This window comes from Vidua chalybeata, chromosome 10, assembly GCF_026979565.1.
Source record: "Vidua chalybeata isolate OUT-0048 chromosome 10, bVidCha1 merged haplotype, whole genome shotgun sequence".
NCBI classification, from domain to species: Eukaryota; Metazoa; Chordata; class Aves; order Passeriformes; family Viduidae; genus Vidua; species Vidua chalybeata.
The window spans coordinates 20,333,303-20,359,941 of NC_071539.1; the positions used below are offsets into that span (position 1 = coordinate 20,333,303).

At 50.7% G+C, this 26,639-nt stretch overlaps 1 protein-coding gene across 2 annotated transcripts in view; it reads left to right on the forward strand.

Annotated features, from left to right (window-relative positions):
- Positions 1-26,639, forward strand: part of EPHB1 (EPH receptor B1) — a 77,316-nt gene that overhangs the window by 14,111 nt on the left and 36,566 nt on the right. For both annotated transcript variants that reach the window (XR_008432537.1, XM_053951415.1), the window contains exons 2-3: positions 10,957-11,021; positions 13,952-14,633. Coding sequence is in view for 1 of the 2 variants with exons in the window: in XM_053951415.1 (XP_053807390.1) it covers positions 10,957-11,021; positions 13,952-14,633 (747 nt within the window). In the remaining variant the exon portion in view is untranslated. The remainder of the gene's footprint in view (positions 1-10,956; positions 11,022-13,951; positions 14,634-26,639) is intronic.

Consider the following 26,639-nt stretch of genomic DNA (forward strand, 5'->3'; position numbering starts at 1 on the left):
TGTTTGGAAATCTCAGCAAACACTCACCAGACCAGCTGTGTGTGTACATACCTAAAGGTGGCTCAGACTGATAGGAAAGCTTTTTGGATAGGTTGCAGGATGGTTACAGATCCTGACCACTGCTTGTTTTGTCTAAATCTAAAAGTGGAGAAGAAGAAAAAAAAAAAAAAAAAGGCAAAGTTGGGAGAGCCCAGGATGAGTTTCCAGTGCATTTTGGGAATTCCAGGGCATTTGTATGTGGAGCCAGAGCAAAGAACCCAGCAGGGTCTCCTGATGGGGTGCTCTGCCCTTTCCAATGGACTGGTTGGCTTTGCCACGTCCCTTTTTGATGGTGGGGGGGATTGAGTGGGTGATGGGCTTCTCCACCAAGACATTCTCAGGGATGCAGGCAGAGCCTTCCCCCAGTCCCATCCGTGTCCTGACAGAGGCTTCCCTGTGCTGCCGGCAGCCGTGTGCCGCTGTGCTGGCACAGATTTATCGCTCCTTGCCTGGTTTGCACTCCCAGCTGACTCCATATGGTGCAGAAGCCGGAGAGATGATGCTCGGCACGGCCGGCGCCGGGCTGGGGGGCGGCGCGGGAGCCGGCGCTTTTGCAGCTTGCTCCGTTTGAGGTTCAATATTTCCACCTCCTCCCCTTGACAACTCTGCTCCCGCAGCTGCGGATTGCTCGTCATCTCCAGCACAGCCGGAGCATCCCGGTGCGTTTCCACGCTCGCCCTGCTGCTTTCCCTCTTCTCCCCCTGAGATCCCCTGTGCATGGGTGGACCAGAAATGCTATTTTTTAGTTCTTATGAAATTTTTGGCTGGCCCCCTAGAAAGCTTTAGTATGTGTCACAAGCTGCATTAAAAAATAGAGGATCAATGTGGCTGCAGCTGGTCTGTGCTGGGGTGAAAAGTGTTGGTGACTGGGAGAACACCAAGCCCTTAGCTGCACTGGGAACAGTTGTGCCCAGGCTAAGCTTGAGTCCCCTGGCAGTGCGTGCTCTGAGCAGTCTGTCATGTTTGTGGCTCACGTAGAATCCCTGTGACATTTTAAAATAAGATCTAGTAAATAGGAGCCAGAGGGTGCCAGGTGCAGCTCTGGGCGCGAGGGCTCTCTGACAGCAGGGCTGGCATTTCAGAGTTAGGGCTCCATGAGACGCCTGTTTTTGTAGTGAACGTGAAGCTTTTCTGGAGAACATGGTCCAAGACAGTGACTCATCCTGAATCTCTAAAGATGTGATAAAGGCGTGTAGGGAAACGCAGGATAAATGTTTTGATTTTAGAGTTTTCCTCACAGGCGGTGCTACCCTGGAGTAAGGCAAAATAAATCCAGCGGGGAAGGAGAGCTGTGGGAAAAGGCGGAGACAGGTCTGGCACATGAATTCACCAAGGCTCAGTGCACCCACTGTACTCCAGCACTGGAAGTTGGCTTTGGAGACAAGCACGTGCTCCTGAAAGACATATGTGAGCCCGCTGCTTGGGAGATCCCCTGCAATCCCATGGGTCCCATGGATCCAGGCACGAAGACTGTGTATCCTTGTAATTCATCCTAGCACGTGTAATTGCAGATGCTATTGATGTTTATGGCAGCTCTGTCTTCTCAGATGACTAATTCTGTACTTAGAGGCTCTCATTTCCAAGGGAATCCCAGCTGATAAGGAGCCCACTTCCACGGAACTCATTAGGCTTCAAATGGCCCTTGTCTGCAAAATCTCACATGCTGCTTGTATTTATTATTTTTTATCTCTTTTTGGAGTTCCTTGCTCTCTGATAGTGTGATGAAGTTCCCTTTTCCCAAGAGGGGAGCTCCTGGCAGAATGTCCCTTATGAGTGAGCTCACTTGCTTCCATTGAACCTGGCTGGAGCACACCCCATGCAGCCCATGTGGGTATTTGGATATTGACCAAGATGTGAGCTACGGAAAAGTAGTGGAAAACAGGAAGTTATTGGCATTATTACCCAGCAATGTTTGGATTATTCTCAAGACTTGGTGCTCCCCAGATGTATGATGGGTTGGGGCTCTGGATCCTCCTTGTTCTCTCGGCTGGTGAGATGGGTGTCTGAGCCAGCTGGTCTCCACCCAAAGAGTCCAGTGATGTGAGGCTGCTGTGCCCAGCCTGTGCTGGGACCACCTGACTTCATGGACAAGGGACAGAGAATCCTCAGGCACCTGACCTTCAGCCTTCATCTGCTTTGCCCTGTGCTCCTGAGGGGTGACCTCATGGATACTGAACAGCAGATGGGTGCTCTGCCAACCTAAGTGATCTTTCCTTTAAACCTGGCCTTCTCCACCACGTGGCTGGACCTTCTCTGAGGTAGTCTCAACAAAGATTTTTGGAGGTTAAGGTTTCTCAGAGAGCCTCTGCCCATTCCTGGTTGGCTGAGTTCCTCTTCCACATCTTGTGGAGGATGAAGTGAGTTACATGCCAAGCCTGACATATGGTGATTTCTGGGGCAGGCTGTGGCATTCTGAGAGGTTTGCTGGCAACCCAGCCTCGAGAAAGCAGGGATGGGGATTTAGATGCATAGTGACGTTGTTCTGGAAAATGTTCTCCTGAAAAACAACTGCATCATCTGCCTGCCCTGAATGGGCCCTTGGTGTGGCTGGGTCTGTCTTGGGTGGGGGCAGGGTGTTCATTAAAGTGCTCTCTCAGCCCTTGTTGCTGCTTGACTTTGAGTTGCCAAACTGTAAATGACGATGTACGGATGGTGACCCGTGCGGATGGTGTGTGTAGATTTTGGGTATCCAGGGCCTGTGTTCAATTATAAAAAGTATGATATCAGCAATTGATTCTGTCATGACAGGAGCAAATGAGTTCCTGATAGTTGAAAACTTGTTTCCAAATTTTCTAAAATAGGTTTGCAATTTAGAAAACAAAAGGTATTGAAAGCCCTATCTTTTTTCTCTTATCTTTCCATTTGATTTGGTCCCCTTTGTTTGTTTTTTTTCCCGTGATGTGTGCATTTTTGGGTAATTGTCTGTCATTTCCTTCCCCTTCCCTTATCTCTCCCTCTGCAGTTCTCTCTCTCTTCCTCTCTATCCCTCTCCCCTTCTCCCTCCCCTCAGTAATTTATTTGCAGGCGGGTTGTCTCTTTGATTTACTGTCTCTCTCCTCGGTAGGATTATGATAAATGGATTGTATGGCTTTGTCTGAGCTTGCCCAACATCACGTACCCACGCTGGGTCAAGTCCCTTTGGAACCTGGAAACTGAGGGGAGATGCTGGGACTGGAGGTGGAGTGAGAGTTGTCAACAGGACTTGGTCCCTATGGTCCTGACTTTGCATCACCTCCTGAACTTTTTTTGGCTGGGGTTTTGGTTTGGGTTTTTCTCTTGCTGCGCGTGTGTGTGAATGCCAGGATGCTTGCAAAAATGGAAGCAGGTATTTGATTGGGTGCTTTCAGGCACATCAATCAGCATATTTCAATTTAGTGTATCCTGATGTGGGGAGTGTTTGCCACTTGCAATTAGAGCGTTTCATCCCGCGGCGCAGCAGGCAGCGCTTTATTGATAAAGTTGTTCTGTAGTTGCTGAGCAAACACCCCCAAATCTGAGCTTCATTAAGTTATCGCCTGCCCTGCTGCGATGCATCTTCATTGCTCGCTGAAATCCATGGCATTGACGGGAGATCCCGGAGGAGGCCAGGACTGTGCTGTGCAGCCACAGCTTAATGTATCCCATCACAAATTGACACAGCACACTCGGTCTCGCCTGATATATAGAAATTCCTTCCCTTTCCAGCTGGAAGTGAGGGGTTTTTTGGCCACCACAGATCTCCTCATGCTGGCAATGGCTGGAATGTCTTTGCAGAGCAGGCTCAGCTGCTCCTCTCTCCTGAGAGGTTCGCACAGACCCTTAAAATACAGAAAGGCAATATTTTGTGTTGACTTGTTGTTGTTTAGCGCGTCCTCCCCCTCCGTGTCTGGGTTTGTTACTCGGTGGGTAATCCTTCATAACGAACCCGCGGGAGATTGATGGGGAGAGCTCGTTATGCACTTCCAGAGCTGTTCCACCGTCGTTCTATAGCAGCAAAATGCACCATTAAAGGCAGAGAGCCCTGGGAATGATGGGACGTAATTAGTTGTTGCTGTAATATTTTTGATTGAAAGCGCAGAGATGCTGGAAGCGGCTTGGGGAAGTCAGTGCTCTCAGGAAGCTGTGAAGAGCAGCAGCTCTTGTTGGAGGGGAGAGGCTGATCCTGCTCGTACCTTTGCTGCCACTCCAGTGCTGTAATTAAACCGTCTGGGAGATGCCACGGCGTTCCTGCTGTGCAGGAACTGTGCTGGCTCCAGCACAGCAGCACTGCCCTCGCAGTTCCAAGCAGGAACCAGTGGGGAGACCCCCAGCAGAAGAGACATTTTGGGTGGGATGTACCTCCAGTAGCTCACTGCCTTAATCCCTGTGGCAGAACTGTATGGATTTTGTGTTCCTGCTTTTTCCTAACTTAGTCTAAATTTTAGGATATATTAAAAACTTGCACAGGCAACCGTGGACTTGTGGTTAGAAATGTGGTCATAGAGAGGAACCTGGAATTACTCAGGCAACTTCCTGGTGTGTGCTTGAATGCTTTCATGGAATCATAGAACCCAGAATGGTTTGGGTTGGAAGGACCGTAAAATTCCTATTCTTCCACCCCCTGCCATGGGCAGGGACATCTTCCACTGTCCCAGGTTGCTCCAAGCCCATCCAGCCTGGCCTTGGACACTTCCAGGGATGGGGCAGCCACAGCTGCACTTGGCAATCTGTGCCAGGGCCTCATCTTCCTCACAGGGAAGAATTTATTCCCAATATCCAACATAAATGTACTCTCTGTCATTGGGAAGCCATTCCTCCTTGTCCTGTAACTCCATGCCCTTTTCCACAGTTCCTCTTCGGCTCTCTTGGAGCCCCTTTATGTACTGAAACAGCAATATATGAGAGCCTTCTCTTCTCCAGGCTGAACAATCCCAATTCCCTCAGCCTTAACTCATAGCAGAGCTGCTCCATCCCTCTAGGTATCTTCTTGGCCTCCTCTGGACTCCCTCCAACAGCCCCATGTCCTTCCAGAGCTGGACACAGTGCTGCAGGTGAGATCTCACCAGCGTGGAGTGGAGGATAAACTAACCTATGGGAACAGTGAGAATTAAATTCTGATTATTCCGCCGGCACCTGTGGGACTTTCCTTCCATTGGCATCGAGAGGTGATGCACGCCATGAGTGTATGGAGTGGTGATGATGGTGCCACCATGGTGCCACCTGCACGTGGACATGGCTTGAAGTCACAGCAGCCCCGGGAAGGCAGAGCTTGCGATACCATAGCAGTTAGTGTTATTTAGTACTAGGCTTGAGGATAAAGCGTCTTGGCGCTGTTTCCCTGTCATTCCCTTTCCCTGGTAATGTCACCAAACTTGGACAGAAGCTTCCCAAGCTGTGCGTTCGCCTTGGGCTGATTTTGCTGAAGCTCTCAGAAGGGTAGGAAGAGGTAGGAAGCAAACTTGGCATTTATGAGCGTGAAATAGAGGGGAAGATATAGTGCTTTCCTTATGGATAAGAAGCCTTGCTATTGTTCCCCTTCAGAAAACCACGCTGTGGGGCTGGGGGTGCCCAGGGATGTGTTCTGGATTTTGTGCTGACCCCATTGACACTTACTGAGGCACATCAGGATGAGTCTCTGAGGATCCCACCTGTGGAGCATCCCCTGCACCCCAAACCCGAGCCCTGTGTGCTCTGCCCCACCCCTCACTCACCTGCCCTCCCACCTGCCCTCCCTCCAAAGGCTCAGCTATCTGCACCCACCTCCCTGCTCCCCACGTATCTTGGGGGGCTTATTTCCAGCAGCTGGCATACTTTCCAAATCTCCCTCTCCCCATCTGTTGTTATCAAGCCTCCTCTCTCCTTATTTTGCTTAATTTCTATCTTTTTCCTCTTGGTTGTCTTAGACAAGCCCGTGTCTCTCTACATATGCCCAAGCATTTGCTTTGGAGTGCCTTAGGCTGGTTCCTGCCGTTATCTTCTTGCAGGAGGGAGAGAGCTGCTGTTCCTTGCTTCGGGAGAGGGACCCGAGGCAATTACTGAGGAGTGATGCACTTGCTGAAGTGTCTTTGTGGCCTTCCCGAGCAGAAAATTTGTTGTTGTATCTCTTTCTTTCCAGATAACAGCGTCAAAACGCGATCAGGTTGGCTTAGTTTGGGTTGGCCCTCTCCCTTTGTGTGTCTCTGCCTGCAGCCCGACCCCGCCCCCTTCTAGGAAAAAGTGACACCTTCTCATGGCCTGATCGGCAAGAACCTGCCGTTGGGAGGTCTGAAATATGGGTTTCAGGCTGGGAGTTTTGGGAAATAAGTTCTGCTTCATTTTGGACAGTTCAGAAAGGTTTTTCTGGAAGAGGCTTCAGTCCTGCGGGAAGAGTGGTTGGCAAGACGGCATCAGCTGGTGTGAGATGAAGGCTATTCTCGCCCAAATAACTTATTTTTTCCTTGCTGTTGGAAGGATGCCAGCCCATCCTTCACTCCTCTGAGGCGCAGCTTATCCTGCCGCAGGCATCATCTCTGACCAGGTTTGCCCAGGGGGGTGTGGGGAGCCTGGGACAGCAGCGAGTCCTCCCTGCCTGGATCACGCGAGTGCCATCCCAGATGGAAGTGCTGCTCGGTAAAGGGAAGCTGGTGCATTCTAATTGCTGGCATCTTTACTTGTTACGAGTGTAATTGTGAGTAGACGTTTGTTTTTGTATTGATAATTAGGGACTGGAACAGATGGTGAAGGCTTAGTTTAAAGTAATGTGTCCATTAAAGAAAATCTACTGTATACAGCTGAAGATTCTTCACTCCAAGAGAGCTCAGCTCTCAGTAGCAGAGCTCCTCTCTCCCTAATGAGGGGTTGGGCTGTCACAGCCTGGCCAGCGGAGCCTCCGATCCCGGAGACTTCTCCCAGTGAACGTGTTGAGCTCCCTCCTGATGGCAGAGCATCCCCAGGTACCCGCTGTGCCCACGTGCAGGCGGGCAGGTGTGGAGGGAGATGCTGGGGGAGCGAGCCTGGGGCAGGGAAGGGGGTGGCAGTGTCTTGGGCACGGAGCTTGGCATGGTGGGACTGCTTGATCCAGGTGACAGGCGACATGATTCACTCGACCTGGCCAACAATGCCGTGCTGGATGTCAGAGGTGCAGGGAAAGGATGTTCCCCTGGGGGTTTAATTAATACCCTGTGCCAGTTAACAAGGATTGGGCCTCACGGAAGGGCGAGGCAGGTGGGATGGGAGGTGCAAGGTGTCTGTGTGGCTTCTCTGCTCATTAGGGCTGCTCAGGCACTGATCTGCACTAAATCCCCTCATTAGCAGCGTTCCCTGGCTTGCCTCCTTGCCAAGTGATGGATAGGTGGGGCGTTGATCCTGGGTCCCCCAGCCTGTAGGGATATTTTGCAGATGTGGGTGTTGGGATCTCTATCTTGTTCCCCATTTCTCAGCAAGGATTGGGGATCTGGGAACCCTCTCCTGTTGAAGGAGGGTGCTCAGCAGCCACAGCCTCAAGCAGCCTGGCCATAAGTGCCCCACCAAGGTCACAGTGTCACTTTTTCATCACAGAAAATGAAGTAAAATCCAAGGTTTCCTGCAAGAGGAAATAGGAGAGGTCAATAGGAAGTTGCTGAGCCATGTCCTTCTGATGCCAGTGCCTCTGCAGTCACAGGGTTGGGTGAGCTCAGCAGGAATTTGAACTCGAAGGGGGAATTTAACCATCTTACTGTATTTAACAAAAAACTCCCAAATTAACAATTTTTCCAGTTTATGGGTCTTGTCTATGGCAGTGCCCTTGGGAGACAGGACAGGATCTGTGCAGGAGATGGTCTATAGGGGGTCAGGTTCTCAGCCCTCTTTTTCCTTTGCTTTGCAAATTTCTTTGGAAACATGGAACCATTGAAGTGCAAATGTTGTTCACAAAAATGGGATCCAGTATGCAGCAAGCCAATAATTACACACTTGAGAGAGAGATTGATTATTTATTTCAGAGTTGCCCAAGCCTGGATGCTTGGTGGTGTTCAAGCACTCCAACTGTCAAAGCTTTTTACTATTTATACATTTTAGCAATCAAAAGAATTAGCATTTGTTGGCTACAATATTCTCTTATTAATTAATATTCTATCTTCTGTTGGTTAATGACTATCTTGTTTCTCATGCTTATTAGTCCACATGATCAGTCTTTCTCTTCTTTTGGGTCAGTGGTTTCTTGGGTCAGTGGTCTGTGAGTCGTTGGTCATGACCTGCCCCTGCCAGAATTACCTTTTACCCAGCTGGGGCTGATTTCAGCACAGTCGCTGGGGTGGCTTCATCAGTTTCTTCCTGATTTTGGGGGTTCTGCCGAATGTCCTTGTGGCCTCCAAGTTCTGCATTGGGTGTGCCCACTCTCATGGCACATCACACACATCCTTCTTCCCAAGCATTGTCAACCTCCCCTAGGACTGAGATCACTGAAACATGTGGAGCCCCAGACCTTAACAAGGCAATTCTACTGAAAAGGATTTCTCTTCCCAACACCTGGGCATCACTTAGAGCTTGTGAGCCGCTGTTTCACAGTTTGAATCTCCTTTCTTGTTGATTGGGCTTGAAACTTATGAAGATCAAACATTAAGGAACATCCTTTCTTAAGAAATTTTTGCATATTCCACATTTTGCATCACAAGCTCTGCATCTGTGGTGGAAGCTTCTTGAATGTGACTTCCCTGGTCACAGGCCACAGAATCACCCAGGGAGTCCAGAAACATCCAAAGTGAAAGCTTCTCTGCGGTTTCTTTCCATTTATTCATTTATTGTTAATTAATTTCTCTATTTACTTAGTTATTTTGAGGTCTTCCTCAGCGTTGCTGCTGCGCCTTCCTGCTTTCCTTCCAGAATGTGGAGCCTTTGGGGAGGAACTCAGGAGGAGGGAAGGGGTGAGACTTTAGGAGGGGTCCTGGTGAGTATCATCTCAGAGCAGAGCTGGTCCTCGCGTGCTGCCGTCCCGCAGGCGGCTGTGCTTTATCAAAAGTACATTCCTCTGTCCAAGCCTGGGGAAGGAAGCTGTGAGCGTGTGGGACAGGAAGGGACATGATGGAGTGAAAAGCCTTTCTGAATAAACCTTTGGAACAAGTGCCCTTCCTGTAGTGGAGCCTGTCCTTATGTATCACAGAGGGTGGATGAGCCAGCTTGGTTCCCAGCCTGGCCATGATGCCCGTGTCTCCCTGTTCTGCGCTGCCTCAGTTTCCCCTGCGTGGCACAAGGACACCTTGTTTGCTTTGGGGGAGAATACCAAGTGTTTTAGGAGCTCTCAGATCATGCCTTGCCATGCAGCCGACTGGCAAGGGGCACTGAGACATGTTTGCATGGCCTGTGGCTTCCACCTCCACACCCATTTATGCCTGCTCATTTGAAGGGCTGTTGCAAGGATTAATGGCTGTTTAATTAGGGGCTGGGCTGTTTGGAAGGGAAGGAAGGCGTGGAGGTGGTGGGAAGGTGAGGGGTGGTGAGAACAGAAACTTGCTGAGGTCTGCAGCACAAGCCCCTGGCCCAATTTTGACAAGCGCCTGGAATGATAGAACAAGGGGGAATGGCTTTCCACTGCCAGAGGGCAGCGTTAGATGGGATGTTAGAAATCCTTCCCTGTTAGGGTGGTGAGGCCCTGGCATAGCTTCCCAGAGAAGCTGTGGCTGCCCCTGGATCCCTGGAAATGTCCAAGGCCAGGTTGGACGGCGCTTGGAGCAACCTGGGATAGTGGAAGGTGTCTCTGCCCATGGCAAGGGGTGGAACTGGGTGAGCTTTAATACTCTTTCCAACCCAAATCATTCCTGGATTCCATAATTCAAGGCTGGAGAGGAATTGCAGTTGGGATACTTCATTTTTAGCTGCCTTCTGCCAAATGGAAAATGACCAAAATTCTAAAGTGACGTGTGACAGCGTGAAGGTCACCACGCTTTTCTGTTTCCCAAGTGGAGCAGGAGTGAAACATCTCCTCTCCGAGGGCACTGTGAGCAGGAACAGCCTGGCTCCGTGCAAAGCAGGGGGGCTGTGGGCTTTGAACACTCCTTGCAATGCCACTGCAGCATCCTGAGACCTGTTTGAGGTGCAGAAGCTTTGCCAGCTCCCAGTGCTTTTCACTCCATGCCTGGAAATTGCCTTGCTCCCCTGCCCTGAGGCCATGCTCACCCCTGGGAGGGGTTTTGGGAGCGTTTTATCACTCGTGTCAGGGTGGGGAGTTCCTGGTCACGCTTCTCCAACTTCGCATCCTGGAGCGGCCGGCAAAGGGAGGGGTTGGAAGATTAATTGGAGCCTTGTTTCCCGCTTGTGATTGCTGGAGCAGCCGTGGAGAGATTAAAAGCAGCAGCCCGGCGGCAGCACAGGTTCCTGGGCTGATTTTTATTTCCTGACCTTTATTTCTCTGGTTGCACCTCTTTTCCTGGCACTGCTGTGAGTACCTGGGACCATGCAGGAAAGGGGAGGGATTGGGGATGCGCAGCTCTGCCAGTTGCCAGCGGCACATCTCCTCCTGTTTGGTCGGGATGCAGGAATTGAGGCAATTAATCTGCATGTCTGCTTGCTGCAAACAAATAAATAAAACCTGGAGGGTTTTCCCCATCTGTTTCTTTATGGTGTTGCTCTCGCAATTACTCTTGTTGTGTTTTGTTGTTTTGCTTTTTTTTTCCCCGTCTAAAAGTAGGGAATGATGTGACTCGGTGAAATACATCATCTTTTTTGTGTTAGTGATAGTATTTTTCTTTCCTGGGCAGGGAAGGGTCAGAGCTGGCAGTGTGAGCTGGGTTCAGGCCATGGCTCCTTGCTAAGAGTCTTGTCCTGCGCCGTTTGCTCCAGAGCAAAACTGCCTTCAGTCCATTAGGGCACCTGCTGTTTATTCCTGAGCTCTCCAAGGGTCAGGTGCATGCTCTGAGAAAGCAACTGAGTGTTTTCCCACGTCTTTGTGCTCACAAAGTAATGGAAAACTTAGGGAATAATTACTTTCCTTTTCTCCTGTTTCCTCAGAAACTTTGATGGATACGCGGACGGCAACGGCCGAGCTGGGCTGGACCGCCAACCCACCTTCAGGGGTAAGTTCCACTTGTCCAGCTGACCCTTATGTGATCTAGGAGAGGTCCATGCTTTTAACCCCACTATTTATAGGGGTAAAACGCTGTTGGGAAGCCAGAGGAGTCACAGTGGGAGCAGCAGTGCCCCATAGGGCTGGTGTGGAGTGCCAGGGCATCGCTGTCCGGCTGAGCCAGGCTGAGCATCCTTCCCCAAGCCAGTCCTGGGACTTGGTGAAGATGGAGCTTATCTCCATCTCCTTGCTTTCTCTTTCCCTTCCTGTCCTCCTTCCTCTTGAAGGGTTCAGCCCCATCACTGCTCTCCATCCCCCTGCTCGTGCCTTCCCTCTTCCTGTGCCAAAAGGTTTATAATTAGGAAACATTAGCAGGCTCCAAACAGCTTTCATACCTGGAACATCATCCATAATTGCACTCGGCAGTGCTCTTCCTTGGCTATTAATGTCACTTTTATGAAGTAATGAGGAACCAAACACCCTGAGGCACTTAAAACATCTTTTTTATATAATACGAGCCTTTGAGGAATGGAAGCATAAAATAACCTGACTCACATTCTCCTGGCAGAAAAAGTGAGAGATGGAGCTGCGGGTGGGAGGGGATGTGAGCTGATGGATGGGCACCACGGTGGGACCGGCAGGCAGGGAGCAGCAGCAGGGCCCATCCCTGGGGACTCCAGGATGTGACACCAGAGGGGAGAGGATGCCAGGCTGAGTGGGTGTCACTGGCTTGGCCAAGTCTTCAAAAGAAATTATTTTGCACACCATCACCAAAGCTGGGCCACACCTGCAGCAGGCATGAAATCCACTCCAGACGTGTCAGAGCCCCTTGAATTGGGGTATTTTGCTACTGAATTGCTTTGGAAAAATTCTGGGCCCAGATAAATTGCTGGGAAAATGCAGGAGGGGCACGTGCAGGTGATGGAGACAGGATATAAATAGCTGCCTGCAGCTGCTGTCACTGAAAGCCTGTGTGAGGCAGGCGGGGAGCTTGTGTTGTAAGGCATGGTGGTCTCACCCTCTGCAGAGCAGCTCTGTAAAGCCCCTCCCCAGCCCCAGCCCTGCATCCCACTGTGTGCATCCCTCCCAGCCCTCTGTGCCACCCTGCAGCCATCCAATTCTCACTCCTCTGAGAGTTCCTGGGGAGGCTTCTGCTTTGCAGGAGTGTGTATTAAATCTTCCACAAAGTATTTAAAATGCCAAGTCTTTTATCTAAAATCACAGAATCACAGAGTCCTTTGTGTTGGAAAAACCCTCTCACACCACCAAGTCCAACCATTAACCCAGCACTGCCAAGGCCACCACTGACCATGTTCCCAAGTGCCACAAAAGCTGTATGGACAGCTTTTACATTGCTCTAGAAATGGGGACTCCACCACTGCTCTGGTGCTAAGGCAGTGCCAGGATCTGGCCCTGGACTCTACTGAGGGTCTTCCAAGGGCATTTCATGTTATTCCTAAATGCAGGGAACCTTGAAGTGCAGTGGAGTTTGTTGACAGGTTTAGGCTGGGTTTTGAGGCTCTGAGGTTTTTGAGGATGAAGAGGAGGATTCCTGCAGTGAAGACAGTGGAGCCATGGGGCTGGTGTTAATACTGGAGGAGAGCTCGTTGTCTGGCCTTAATTGGAGGCAGGGCTGTAATGCAAAGCCCAGGTGGCAACAGCAAACAATGGCAACCCCCTTGGTCAGGGAGGATTGTACAGCTCCTGCTCTGAAAAGGTGCCTGGTAATGAAGGGGCACTGAATCCCCCTGCCTTGTGCACAGGGGAGGAGAGAGGGGGTTTTGCAGTGCTTTCCTGGCATGGGATGAGAAGGAAGAACACTGGGCTGGATGAGGGAGGCTTTGTTCCTGGTTTGGTAACCATGGCTTAACAACAGTGTGCAACCTTGAATTCTGGTCTTGGCTTAAGTGTAGCAGAGCTGAGTAGGTGGGCCTGGGAGTGAATGTTCTGTTGCATTTGTTGGCAGCTTGAGGAGGACCCTGCTTTGAAAACAAAACAAAAACCTGTGCTTTGTTACATCAAGGCTGTGGTTCACAGGAGGGAAGCTTGGGCAAAAGTTGAGAAATGTGGTTGTTCAGTGGAAAAGGGAAGAGGGAAAAAATCTGTGAGGTTTCAGGGTTGTTTGTGGTGCATCAGCTTGTCAGGACTCAGTGTGACAGGGCAGGGTGGCATCACCCGTTGTGCCCTGTGTAAACACAGGCGTGAACGCTGCTGCAGCATTGCTCCTGGAAATTATCCCTGATACTGAGGGAGCTGCTTAAAGATTGCCATATGAATAATGCTGTTATGAGGAGACTGTAAACATGGATTAGTTAAAATGAATGGATTATGAGGTTGTAAATCTGTCTGTAGGACTCTAATGCCATCATAGACTATTCACAGTTTGCTGCTGTCCCTTAATTGAAATTGTAGCCTGGATTATATTAATGCCCTTCTATAAATCGAATTGCAAATCTATATTTCCTCTCTCCACAGCAGTAATGTTTTATTTAGTTGGTTTTCTTTGCCGGGGGAAATGATCCCCTTGTGCCGGGAGCTTGGGGTCAGGCTCACTCTCCAGCCCACGTTCTGGCTGGGGCTTTAATGAAGCTGTAGTCTCATATGCTGCCTTCCCTCCTGCCTCCAGATGCCTGGGCCATCTTTCTTCCCATTTTTGCATCCTCTCAGGGCAGATAAGGCAGTTGCCCATGTGGAAAAGACATTTTAACGTCAATTGAGAGCAATGGGGAGAGGCATGGAGGGGTAAGAGGATGGGGATTTCTTCTGGTCCTGGCCTGGTTGGTGTTTCTGCATGTGCATCACATTGTGTGCCCATAACCACATTCCTCATCCCCTTTGGAGCTTTGGGATTGTCCTCCCAGCCCTGCCCTGTGCAGGGTGAGCGGCCACTGCCGTTCCCTCTTCCTCCTTCTCACCACTTCTCCCTGCTCCTTTCTGCAGTGGGAAGAAGTCAGTGGCTACGACGAGAACCTCAACACCATCCGTACGTACCAGGTGTGCAACGTCTTCGAGCCCAACCAGAACAACTGGCTCCTCACCACCTTCATCAACCGGCGCGGGGCTCACCGCATCTACACCGAGATGCGCTTCACTGTGCGGGACTGCAGCAGCCTCCCCAACGTCCCCGGCTCCTGCAAGGAGACCTTCAACCTCTACTACTACGAGACAGACTCTGTCATTGCCACCAAGAAGTCTGCCTTCTGGACGGAGGCACCCTACCTCAAAGTGGACACCATCGCTGCTGACGAGAGCTTCTCCCAGGTGGACTTTGGGGGCCGGCTGATGAAGGTGAACACGGAAGTGAGAAGTTTCGGGCCTCTGACCCGCAACGGCTTTTACCTGGCTTTCCAGGACTACGGGGCTTGCATGTCTCTGCTGTCTGTCAGGGTCTTCTTCAAGAAGTGCCCCAGCGTGGTGCAGAACTTCGCCATCTTCCCGGAGACGATGACGGGCGCGGAGAGCACCTCTCTGGTGACGGCGCGCGGCACCTGCATCCCCAACGCCGAGGAGGTGGACGTGCCCATCAAGCTGTACTGCAACGGCGACGGCGAGTGGATGGTGCCCATCGGCCGCTGCACCTGCAAGGCTGGCTACGAGCCCGAGAACAACGTGGCTTGCAAAGGTAAGGTTGGCTTTGGGCAACAAGCCCTTTGTGTTTGTTTTAGATCAAAATGTTTGTCCCCAAACAGAACGTTTTGTGCAGTAGGCAGTACTTCCCCTGATAGGATTATGCTCCAGGGAGCAGGCAGGAATTTGGGAGCAGTGGTTGGCCTGTGGTTTCTCGGTGTGCTCTGGTCAGTGGCCAGACCTGGTGAGCAGTGTGGCAGTGCTGGTGCCGCTGCCACCCTGCTGGAAGTCACCTCTGTGATGTGGTGCCTTCAAAGTGCTGCATTTGCTGGACAGACTCTTTCATCTGCCTCCTTGTTTCCCTGGCAGAGCTGGGCAGCTGCCATCAGGCCTGGCTGCTCTGGGGCTGCTCTGATTCTCTGTGTTAATTGGAATTGTTGTGCTGGTTTTTGGGTTCCCCAGCCACGCTGCCAGCGTGCTGCTGCCTGCTGGAGTCCTGCAGTGTGAGGTTATAAATATGGAAACACTGCTCACTGCTTTTCGTCTCCTTTTGCCCTTGTGGTGAATATTTCCCAAATACCATTGGAGTGTTGTTTTTTTTTTTTTTTTTTTTTTTTCTATTGGCTGCCCTTTCCTTCTCTTCTCCCTAATTAAGGTCTTGGTTTTGCATGTTGCTTGGAAGGAGGGGACAGGAGAAGGCTTTTTACTCACCATGTTTTATCAGCTCCAAATAGCTTCTAGAAGGTCAAGGAAGGGTTGTGTTCCAAGGAAGGGTTCCTGACAAGGAAGGGTTGGGAAGAAGGAGAACGTCAACATGCTAAGGGCTGGTTTGGCGGGTTGTGACGGGAAGAGGTCCAACTTGGATCTCTTTTGATGCAGGTAGGGGAATGTGTGTATCACTAGGCTTGGCTGTGATGCTCCTTGGGAAGTCCCTCAAGGTGTTTCTTCTCCACCTGTAACTCTGGATATGTGGAAATAGCAAAGCTGGGATTCAGGCTGTGGAGAATCTTTGTTTGATGGTTTGCTCTAAACCTGGGAACTTGTGTAGGTTTTCACCACCCAAAGCCTCATTCCTACCTGGCCAAGGTGGGCGTGGTGACACCTTCCTGTGCCAGGGCTCTGACAACCAGGAAACCTCCAGAATCCTTTCTCAAACAGCATGGCTGGGGGATTCCTGTGAGTTTTGTGGTTGAGCTTTAGGATGGTTTTGTTCCCACCAGGAGATTCCTGTGAGGAGCCGAAGTGCTCAGTCAGAGGGAGGGCTCTCTGCAAACTGAGTGCTTCTGGCGAGACATTCCTCTGCTATTGAACCAACACACAGAAAGCACACATGGTTATATGGCAAAATGACATTTCTCATCATGGGAAAACAAATACTAATTTTAGCTAAACACTAGAATTGGGAAGTAATGTCATTTTGCCAGAAATGGAGGAAAACAGTGACAATGTAAAACCATGGGTTTTGGTGTGTTGACCTTTCTGCCAGCTGGAGGATGGTGGGGTCTTGAGTGCTCCTGACCCCTGGGAGGACCATGGTGCACCTTCTGAGTGCTTGAGGAAGGGCAGAGGATTGACAACAGCACGACAAGAAGCACGGGAACAAACCTGCCAAGGGTGGGTGTTAGACCCATCTCCATGGCTTTTCTTATTTCCTTTCCTTGTGCAAACTCCACCAGGGTTGTGAAGTGTTCATGCCATCAAAGCTACACCAAGCAGACCCCAGGAAACTGGGAATTTGTTGGGTTTTCTGTGCCCTGGTGCCTGTCTCCAGCTGTGCTCCCACTCCTCAGCACCGATCTCCAAGGAGAAACTGCTGAGCTCCTGGTGAGCATTTTGCCTTTGCATGGGGAACGTGCTTTGTATTCAGAGTCTTTGAGGCGAAGATTAAGGGATCCTGGCAGCTCCAAGGAGTAGGAATATCCTTTATAGATTGACTGGCAGCATGTAGGATCCTGAAAGGCACCAGAATATGCTGTGGGTGCAGGGCGAGCAGGTGTTAAATGGCACCAAGCACGTCTGTGATGACAGGAATGTGCTGTTTGATGATTCCATGGGTGCTGGTAAGATGCTGTCTGTGGAGGAGAGCTCCAAGTATTTTCCAGTTCCCATGTCAGGAGGACAGAGAAAAGGCTGGGATTGAATGACACCTATGTGTCTGAAAGCCCTGCTCAATGCTGCTGAGGAACCCAAATCCTAAATATCCCTCATCTCCTGGAATTTCACTAAAACCCCTCCTAAAAGCTTGATCCAGGGTTAACATCTTGAATTTTGGAAAATTAACTGTATTTGAATAAAAATCTGACCTTGGGTTGTAACTCTGTGGCAGTTCATTGGCCATTAAGCTCCTCCTTGTATCCACAAGGGCCTTGGAGCTGGCAAGGGAGGACCCAAGCCCACTGCTGCCCTTCATGAAGGTTGGTGGGCAGGAGGTGGCACATTGCAAAGTTTAGAAATAAAAATTCCTTGGTTTTCTGTTTGACTTTGTTTTCTCAGAAGGGGTTGTATTCCTCTGCCTGGTGTGCCTGGCAGGGAAGCTGCCAGGGTTGTGCCCTGGCTCCTGGGAAGCACATACTCCTGACATCTGCTTCAAGCCTTCATCAGCCTGAGATGCGACACTTAATGAGCTTGTGGGAATTGTCACCAAGGAAAAAAAAAAAAAAAAAACAAAAAAAGAAAATCCCTCAGTATTTGAAGGCTGAAGAAATAGGCTTAATTCCTGCGTGGTGGGGAAAAAGATAGGGTTGGATGGTTTAGCTCCCCCAGCTCCGTCTCATCCTCGCTCCCCTGGGAAGGAGGCTGTGTCTATCATGGGACCATTAGGCTGGAGTGGGTTTGGGCTGACAGTGGAGCTTGGGCCTCTCAGGGATTCATTAATCCCGGCTTTTAGCGGCACTTACGGCTCGAGGGAGGCACAGGCACAACGTCATCTTTGTTGGGGGTACTCAGAGCCCTGAGGAGATTATCCTCGTGTTTTGGGGTCAGAGGGATGGGGGGCTGCTGCCACCACTGCGCCAGGGTGGGCGTGGGAGACAGGGGAATTGTCTTTGTGGATCAGCCCCGTTATTTGTTCCCATCCCAGGCTGGTTTGGCACAGACTCCCTGGCACAGCTCTCAGCTGTGTGCCAAAACCCAGTGGACTGCCCAGCCCATCCTCATGGACACCCTGTGCCCGTGGGGGCGGTGGGGCAGTGTGAGAGGGAGGCTCTGCCTGAATCCCAAATGAATAATTCATTTGGTGTGTGAGAGAGCCCACGCTCTCCTCGGGCTGATATTAAATCCATTTGTCTTGCTCTGCCCTGTCCCTCAGCCCTGCTTTATGGCTTCCTTGTGTGGTCAAGGGGCAATGCATCACGGTGCTGGGGAGGAGGTGGGAGGGAAGGTGCCAGCGGGATCACTGGGATGTCGGGGAAACCTTGGATGAACAGGCTGGGTGGATTTCGCTTTTTTCTCCCCAAGGAAGATTGTTAAACCCTTTCTCTCCTGGTGTTTGAAACCTGATGATGGCAAAGGAACCCCTCAGTAGAATGTTGGCTGTTGTGTCTCTTGGCTTTCATCCCTTTTGAGTTTGAGGACTGGGTGCTGTGTTTCTGTCTGCTGGAATCATGCTGGCTTTATCTCTGACCTTCCCAGTGCTGGGCAGTAACTCGGGTGCACGGAGAAGGAAAAAGTCTGGGACTGAACTAGCTTTGTGCAGAATTTCTATGTTGTATTTATAAACTCAGGAAGAAGGGGTGAGAGAGCACTCCTGCTGCTTCCCGGCCTTGTCTCACTTTCAGTGTTCCCCTCCTGGCAAATTCCTGTGCTGGCGGGTTCAGGAGCCTCCAATCTGCCGCTGCTGGCCTGTCTGCTCCAGCAGCTGGAATTCTGACCTGGCGGGGGGAAAAATCAAAATAAACCCCACAAAACAAGAGCAAAGCTGGGCTGTACTGCCTGCAATGCAAAGGCTGCTCATCAAGCAGCTTTGCTTCCAGGCATCCCTGGCTTTCCACACAGCAGCCGTTCCCCATCCCATCTCCAGCCAGGTCCCCCATCCTTCCTCACCTGCTGACCGATGTGCTGGGCTCTGCCCGGCCTTTGCCAAAGCTCTGCGTGGGTTTATCCTGATCTCCTTCATCCCTTTGATTTCTCTGTCTCCTTGCCGTGTTTGTCCTTCCCTTCTGCCTTTTGTGTGGAGGAATGAATCGGGGAGAGGAGCAGCGGGAGGGGCAGGACCGACCTTGAGTGTTGAGGAATGAGCAGCTCCATGCTGGTTCCCCTGTTATCCTCCCCTCCTGCCGAGCAGCCCTGGTGATAATTATTGATTCCCTCTACTTATCCATCACAGAAGATTGGAAACAATGTGATTTATAAACTGATTTTTTTAAAATAATTGCGAGCATTTTGCAATTAGTAGTAGAATAATTTGCTATCACTTAAAACAAGGGAATTGTCAAATTTTCCCAATGAAATTGTTGCTTGTATTGAGAACTGGGAATGTTTGGTCTCTGGCTGTGCCCTTGCCTGCCTTTTCCCTGCTCCATGGTCCAGTCTGTTGCCCCTGCCCCATTTTGGGGCACCCAGGAGAGGTTTTCTTTGGTGATGAAGGTGATGTTGGTTTTGTCCCATGGGTGAATGGCAGCAAGGCAGGTCATGGGGATACAAGACCCTGCTCCCCGTGCCTTTAGCTGTATCTATCCCACCCCAGTGTGCTGCAGCTCCATGCCCAGCTGCCTCGATGCCTGGGGCAGGGTGAGCACACCAGGCATTGGCAGTGGCTGCAGAAAAGGCTTTTTTTAGCTTTTAAGCATGGCTTAATTTTTTATTTCTTCTCCAGTCTGCTGGTCTGTGCACTTGCCCGTGGCTGGAAATCATCTTCTTTCCAGCCTCTGTGCTGACCTCTCTCCTCCCCACCACTCCAGCATCTCATTCCAGCTCATTCCAGGCCTACAAATGATGGGTTTTTTTAGGTTTTATCTTCTAAAACAGGAGGGGAAAAACAAAGAGGTAAAAAGAAAGTGCTTGCCCTGCCCTTCTCTCCTTCCACCTGCCCTTGGATTTGGTTTAGCAGGGCACAGGATGGGGCCAGCAGCATCCCAGAGTGGGCCAGGTAGAACAAGGGCTGGGGACAAAAAATAAATATTTGGGCTTAAAAACCATCAGCACTTCCTGAAGCTCTTTACTGGGGACCAAGTTTAGGTCAACCAGTTTGTTCCCAAACCTTTCCAAAGCTGTGGACAAACAGGTGATGCACACTGGGGTCTCTGCCTGGCAGCTGGCAGAAAGGAGTGTCTGCCAGTGATGCTCATGATGATTTAAGTTTCCCTGTGGGTTGGAATTGGGACTTCAAGCTTTCCTCCTGCCCAGCATCCCACGGCTGGGCAAAGTCAGCACTCTGGGGCTGTGGATCCCCTCCTCCCCGTGCATTGCTGTGCCTCTGCTCCATGGGGCTTGGGCACCTGTACACACTATCCCACTAACCTTCCCAAAAGCTGCTTTTAGACCCAAATCAGAGCAGCTGGGGCACTTCCCACCCTGAACGGCAGCAAAGATGTCCAGGGGGTTTTTTTATATCAGGCTTAGCTGAGCCACAAACCTCTGACTGCTCAAAATGGGCCATTTTTTCCTTTTTTTTTTTTTTTTCCTTCCCTTTTGTTTTTGTTTTTTTTGGCACAATATCAAGTTTCCTGCCCCTCTCCCATCCTGCATCAGCACAAGCCGCTCTCCCTGCTCGGGCTGTGCTGGGAAGTGGCAGCTCTGCCTGCTCCTGCTGAATCAGGAGGGAGGGAGGGAGGGATGCTCCCCTTTTGTTGGAGGGGCTTTGCCTTTGCCTGGAAGCGATCTCCCGGCTTCCACCACTGGGTGGAACAGGCAGCCCAGTTTTACCACGGCCACACTATGGAGGAGAAAGAGTGGAATCACACACACAAAAAAAAAAAAAAAAAAAAAAGGAGAGAGAAAAAGAAAAAAAGTGTGATTTTTCCTAAATTATGCCTTAGTGAAGGCATCCATTAACCTCTGTAATAATTTTGCAAGGAAAATGTCCAGAAAACCTTGTTAACTTTTTTTCTAATGAGTGTGATGGGTTTTAATGAAACTCTTAATTAGACATTATTAGCCCAAATGTGCCTCTGATGGATTCAAGCCCTTTTCCTTCCCCCAGCACAGGGATGGGGAAGATCCATGAGTCCTGGCTGCTGTCACGGAGGAAGCTTGGGCACCACAGCCACCACTCCCTGTCCCTGTCCTCAAATCATCCCTGTGACCCAGACCCGTCCAAGGAGAAAAAAGGGAGAAACACAGAAAACACCCCAGACAAGGGGTGTGAGTGAGGGCCAAGTGAGCATTGCAGGGTTGGGATTCCTAAGCTGGACTGTTGCAGCAGTGACCTCAGAGGGATTAGGGATTAGCTTCCATGTATGGCTTTATTTTCCCATTTATCAAATTTCCCACTTATAAATTGTTCCATGGGCCATTTATGTCTTTTTTCTTCCCTACCACGAGAACTTCTGAGTGTTTATAACATTGATTCCAGCCTTAAAACAGGAAGAAAAATCCTCCTTTGATTTTTCCACTCACCTAAGGGTCTTTCCTTGCGACTGTTTGCAAATGGAGGCATAAAACTGCTTCCAAACCCTTGTTCTGTTAATGATCCATTTAGGAAACTTCCTGTACTAGCTGAAGAGCCTGGGGAAATTAATTTTTGGGGGAATTTTGGGGTGCAGAGCTCCATGCGTGCATATTCATGAGCATCCCTGCGGCAGTGGGCTGTGAAACCCCCCCGTCTTTCCCAGCCTTCTCCACTCACCCAGCCCAGGAGACCTGGCTCTCACCCTGCTGCCAGCACGTCGGGGGCCTTTGCTGTCCAGCAGGAGCAGGGATTGTTCTCCTGGACAATGGGAGAGCTGCAAGGAAGCGCCAGATCCGGCCCATGTCCGGCGCCCGCATTGTTTCACCCTTGTTTGCAAATAGCCAGCACCTGGCAAACCCAGTGACTCAGCCAGGGACTTTTAAAGCCTTTCTATAACTTTTTCCTTTTTTTTTTTGTTGTTGGGTTGTTGAGGTTTTTTTTGTTTTTGTTTTTGTTTTTACAGTCACGAGAAAACTCCTTTGGGAATGGCTCTTCTTGCTGTGATTTGCTTGCCAAGGAGTGGGAATCTCACCCATGTTTGGGGCTGTGCTGCACCCTACAGCCCATGGTGCCAGTGTAGGATAACAGTAATAACTTAAAACATGAAAAAAGGAGTTTTTTATCCTGGCTGGGGAAGGGGCTGGAGCACCAGGAGCAGCTGAGGGAGCTGGGAAAGGGGCTCAGCCTGGAGAAAAGGAGGCTCAGGGGGAACCTTCTGGCTCTGCACAACTCCTGACAGGAGGGGACAGGTGGGGGGATTGGGCTCTGCTCCCAGGGAACAGGGGCAGGACAAGGGGAAATGGCCTCAAGAGGTTTAGATTGGGAATTAGGGAAAATTTCTTCCCCAAAAGGGCTGCCAAGCCCTGAAACAGGCTGCCCAGGGAAGTGAAGGAATAACTATCCCTGGAAATGTTTGAAAGGTGTGTAGATGTGGCACTTGGGGACATGGTTTAGTGGTGGCCTTGGCAGTGCTGGGTTAATGTTTGGAGTCAATGACCTTGGAGGGCTTTTCCGACCTAATGATTCTGTGATTCTATAATAATAACAATAATAATATAATGGGTTTTCCCCCCTCAAGCCATGAGATAACTCATCACCACTCCCCTGTACAAGGCATCATTTGGAAGCTGAGTTGGGCTGCAGTTGGGCTTTGTGTGGGGAAACAGCCCTTCACTGATGATGTTTTAGTAAGTGAGAGACCCAGAGTGGTGAAAAATCCATGGCCCAGGTGGAACGAGTTGCCCTGCTTTCCCCTGGCTGTCTAAGGAGGCTTGTGTGGGTTGGATTTGCCAGCTGGGACGCTGCTGGAAGGATGGAGCCCGCTGGGATGAGGGAAAAGTAATCAGTGCAGATAGAGAGGTTTTAATTTGCTCCCCTCTCCGATCCCGCCGTGCGCTCGGGTGGTGACAAATGGAGCGGTGCCGTGGGTGTCAGCTCCGAGTGTGGCACAAGTGGTCATTTGTCACACCCGGCGCCTCAGATGGCAGAGGATGCGTGGAGAGAGGAGCGGGGCGATTAAATCAAAGCGGCGCTCGCGTCGCAAACAGGCCCTTGGAGGAGCCATGGGAAAACCCATCCGTCTTCAGCCAGGGCAGCACTCACGGCCAGGGAGCCTCTGTGCCTTCGCTGTGGGAGCATCAAACCAGAGCTGTGGGCACCCCAAATTAACTTCTGCACCCACCCCAGGGGGGAATTGCTGTTCCCCCACCCTAGGCTCCAGCAGCAGCCACGAAAATGTCATTAATGGCATGGAGGGAGCTTCATCGCTTTGTTTTTGTGTTCAGCCCAGGACTCATCTGCTTGTGTCATCTTTATTGTATGCAATGGATTTGAGGCAGGAGAGCTGTGGTACAAGCTGCTCACCTTGGTGCTCTCAGTGTGTCTGCATCCTGCCTGAGCATGGCTGGGCTCCCAGCAGCACCATCCCTGTGAGCAGGGAGCAATTCCTGGGATAACGCTGTCCTTGTCTTGTCTCATCCCTTCCCTCCCTGGGGCCTCTCTGGGATGATGCTCTGGTAGGTGCAGGCAGAGCTCTGCTGTAGGCACACAGTTTGTGGTGATTGGGAGTGGGGCTGAGCCTCATCCCCAGTGGGCACAGCTGTGAGAAGCAGTGAGCAGCACTGACAGCAATGAGCCATGGGGTGCCCAGGGGCACTGACCAACCTCCAAAGGGAACAGAGGGCACACAGGGGCACTGCATGAACATGAGGGGGTAAAAGGTTGGGCTAAAGAACAAGATGGGGAGATGCTTGCAGCCTTCTGAAGTGGTAAGGCGTTGCTGTGTATGGATTGAAGCTTTCTGAAATTGTATAGCCATACTCTGTGTGCCTTGTCTCAACTGCAGCACTGCCATCTCCTTGCTGTTCTGGGGGAGAGTTGTGGGGCAGAGAACTGTGTGCCAAGCTGAAGGTAGAGAGCTCCAGCCTCAGGTCTGGTCTCTGGACTTTGCTGCCTAAAACTTGTCTCTAAAAGCAGGGTCATCCTGGAAAATTATATACAGGGAGAATTATGAATTGAATTTCTATCCTGGCTCAAGCAGCTTTGCTGGGTCTGCAGCCCAGAGAGGAAATTGCCCTTGAGGAGAGACACGATATTGACTTGCACTTTTATGTTTTATTTTGTACTTTATTATAGTATGTATTGCATCCAGGCTCAACAGCTCGGCCCTGGTGCTGGACGTAGCTTTGGTAGGGGTTGGTGCACACTGGCATTTGTCCCAACCATGGTGCAGAGGGACCTGGTCACCCTCGTCACAAGCAGGGATTACTTTGATGTTTATGGGTTTTGCACTGATACAAAACAGAGCAGTTGAAATGGTTGTGGGCATGGCAGAGAGGTTCTCTGGGTGTTTCCAGGGACTGTCATTCTCTGGCTAAACCCAAATCTTCTGGTTCTGCCATGGACGTCTGTTTCAGCACACCAGGCAAGCAAGGGTGGCAGTGCTGGAGGGGGGGTGACAGGAGAGACCTGGGATTATCACAGATCTCCTGCCTCACATCGGATCTGCTCCTGAGCTCTTAATCATGTGTTATTATTGAAGACAACTTATTCTTAGAGAGCCCAAGGTGCAAATTATATTTCACAGCTAAGAAAAGCTTCCAGAGCTGCCTATGTACAGTAAATCCCTGCAATCTCAGGTGGCTTTGACTTATGTGTAGCAGATGTTGAGGATGGAGGAGACCACTCCTTTGTGCCTGCTTGTTGCTATCACCAGCATAGACACAGGTGGAAATTTAGGCAGGGGGAAGCTGTCTGGGCTCAGAGGTGGGGTCAGTGAGTGTTCTTCCACCCTGCAGCTCTGGACATCTGTCCTGTCCCCAGTGGTGGCACCAAAATGGACAGTGCCAGAGTGTTCACACTGCTTGCAGGAGGTCCTTTCCTGTCCAGGAGCTCTAGAGCAGGTTGCCTGCCCTCCCCACTGTGGCATAGGGATGACCCAGTGTGGGAATCATGGAAGCATAGAATAGTTGGGCTGGAAGGGCTTTTTAAAGGTGCCACCCTTGTTGGTGCCTTGTGTCCTCTCTGCAGCTGGGTAGGAAGGTGCCTTTCCTCCCAGGAATAGTAATTATGGCTTGTTATGCTATAAATACCCATTGGGAAGCTCTCTTAATTGTTTTTCTAATTGATTTCTTGCATGGTGCTCTTGGGCTGGATGAGGAATGTGCCTTGGTTGGGGCATCCTCCCATGGCAAATCTATTCCCGGGTGTAGTCAGCCAAACCACAGCCCCCATGGCTCACCTCCACCAGGGTGGCAATGTCCTGCTCCATGTTGGGACATCTCAGCCACCCCAGTGTGACCCCAGGCACGATGTCCTGCAGTGCTGTGGCAGGACACAGGGAAGCTGTGTGTCCCCATGTCCCTGCCCGTGCCAGCAGTGCCAGTCTGGCCCTGTGGCTGAAACTCTCCCCAGCTCTGCCCTGGGGTAACTCTTCCTTCATGGTGTCAGCACTAATGAGGAACCACTTCAGACGTAATTAATGAGCACTTGATGTTCTCTAGATCGAGGGGACACTGCGTGGCGTGAGCTGGAGAAGGAGGAAGAGGTGCTTAATTAGTTTCTGTTAGGGATGGGAGATGTTTGCTTCCCAGCCAGGAGGGGACTGTGCCTTGGGGAGCCCAGTGGCAATGCCACCCCAATTTCCCAGTCAGAAGAGGGGCTGGAATTACGGACTGACATCAGTGGTTCCCAAAATCCCTAGTTGCAAAGAAAAGATGCATCTTTTTTAGGGGGCTTGTAACCACTTGTAAGCCCCTGCCAGCAGCTCTGTACCTGGGGGAAGAGCTTCTCCCGGAGATCCTCCAGGAATTTTTGTGCCCTTTCACTTCCCTGTTGATGAGGTGGCTCGATAGCTCATGCAGGTGTTGAGGGGTGAGCAAAATATCCTGGGTTAGGTGGCACATGGGAGTATTGCCTCTTCCAGTCTGTGTCTGGCAACTCTGGAGTTTCACATTGCTGCAGTTTGTGAAGGAAAAAAACATTTCTTCATGGAGCCTGATGCCTGGAGTGGGAGTAGAGCATCTCTGGGGGTTGTGATTTTGGGACATAAGTCCTGGCCTGAAAATCAGTCCTCCATTTTTTTACCCCAAACTCATTGTGAGGTTCACTGTGGATGACAGATGGTGGTGAGGCACTGGCCTTGGATGTTTCCAGGGATGAGGCAGCCACAGCTTCTCTGGGCAACCTGTGCCAGGGCCTCACCACCCAAGAATTTCTTTCCAATATCCAATCTAACCTTGCCCTCTGTCCATGTAAAGCTGTTCTCCTTTGTCCTGTCACTCCAGGCCTGTGGAGCCCCTTTAGGCACTGGAAGCTCCTGCTTGCAGGTATGGCAGAGGGAAGAGCCTGTGTCAGGCTGCAGCTGCTAAATCTGTTTTTAAAGAAGAATATGAGGAGGTTAAATAGCATCAAATCCTTGATGACAACTTCATCCCCCTTTCATTTGTTAACTCAGAATAATGAGCTGGGGCAGTGAGGATGGTGAGGGGCTGCCTGTGCCTGGTACTGCCATGGCCATGTGTCTGCTGCTCGCTGTGCTGTGAACCTTCCTGTGTATGTGTGTGACTTGTCTGGAGTTTGATTAATTTATTCAGTTTGATCACTCAAAGTGGCTGGTTTATGGCAAGGAAGTGGAGCTGTGGTCAGGGAGCTGTGCTATGGGACTGGGCAGTGAGCCTGGAGCCAAGTGGAAACTAAAACAGAACAAAACCTGAGTGGGGAACAGTGATTTGGGAAAGTGACCATGACAACTGCTGGGTTTTTTCCCCCCTCTGGCTGTTCTGGAGAGCAAAGTGGGTTCCCTGCTCCGTGGCAAGCTGGCGGCCCAGTGGCACCGTCTGCCCAGGGCGTGCCTGCTCTTCTCTTCCCATCCATCTGGGACAGATTTTCTCTTCAGACCTTCAAAATCCTCTGAACCGTGAAAAACAGAGAGAGTGAAGCCCAGAGTGGTGATTA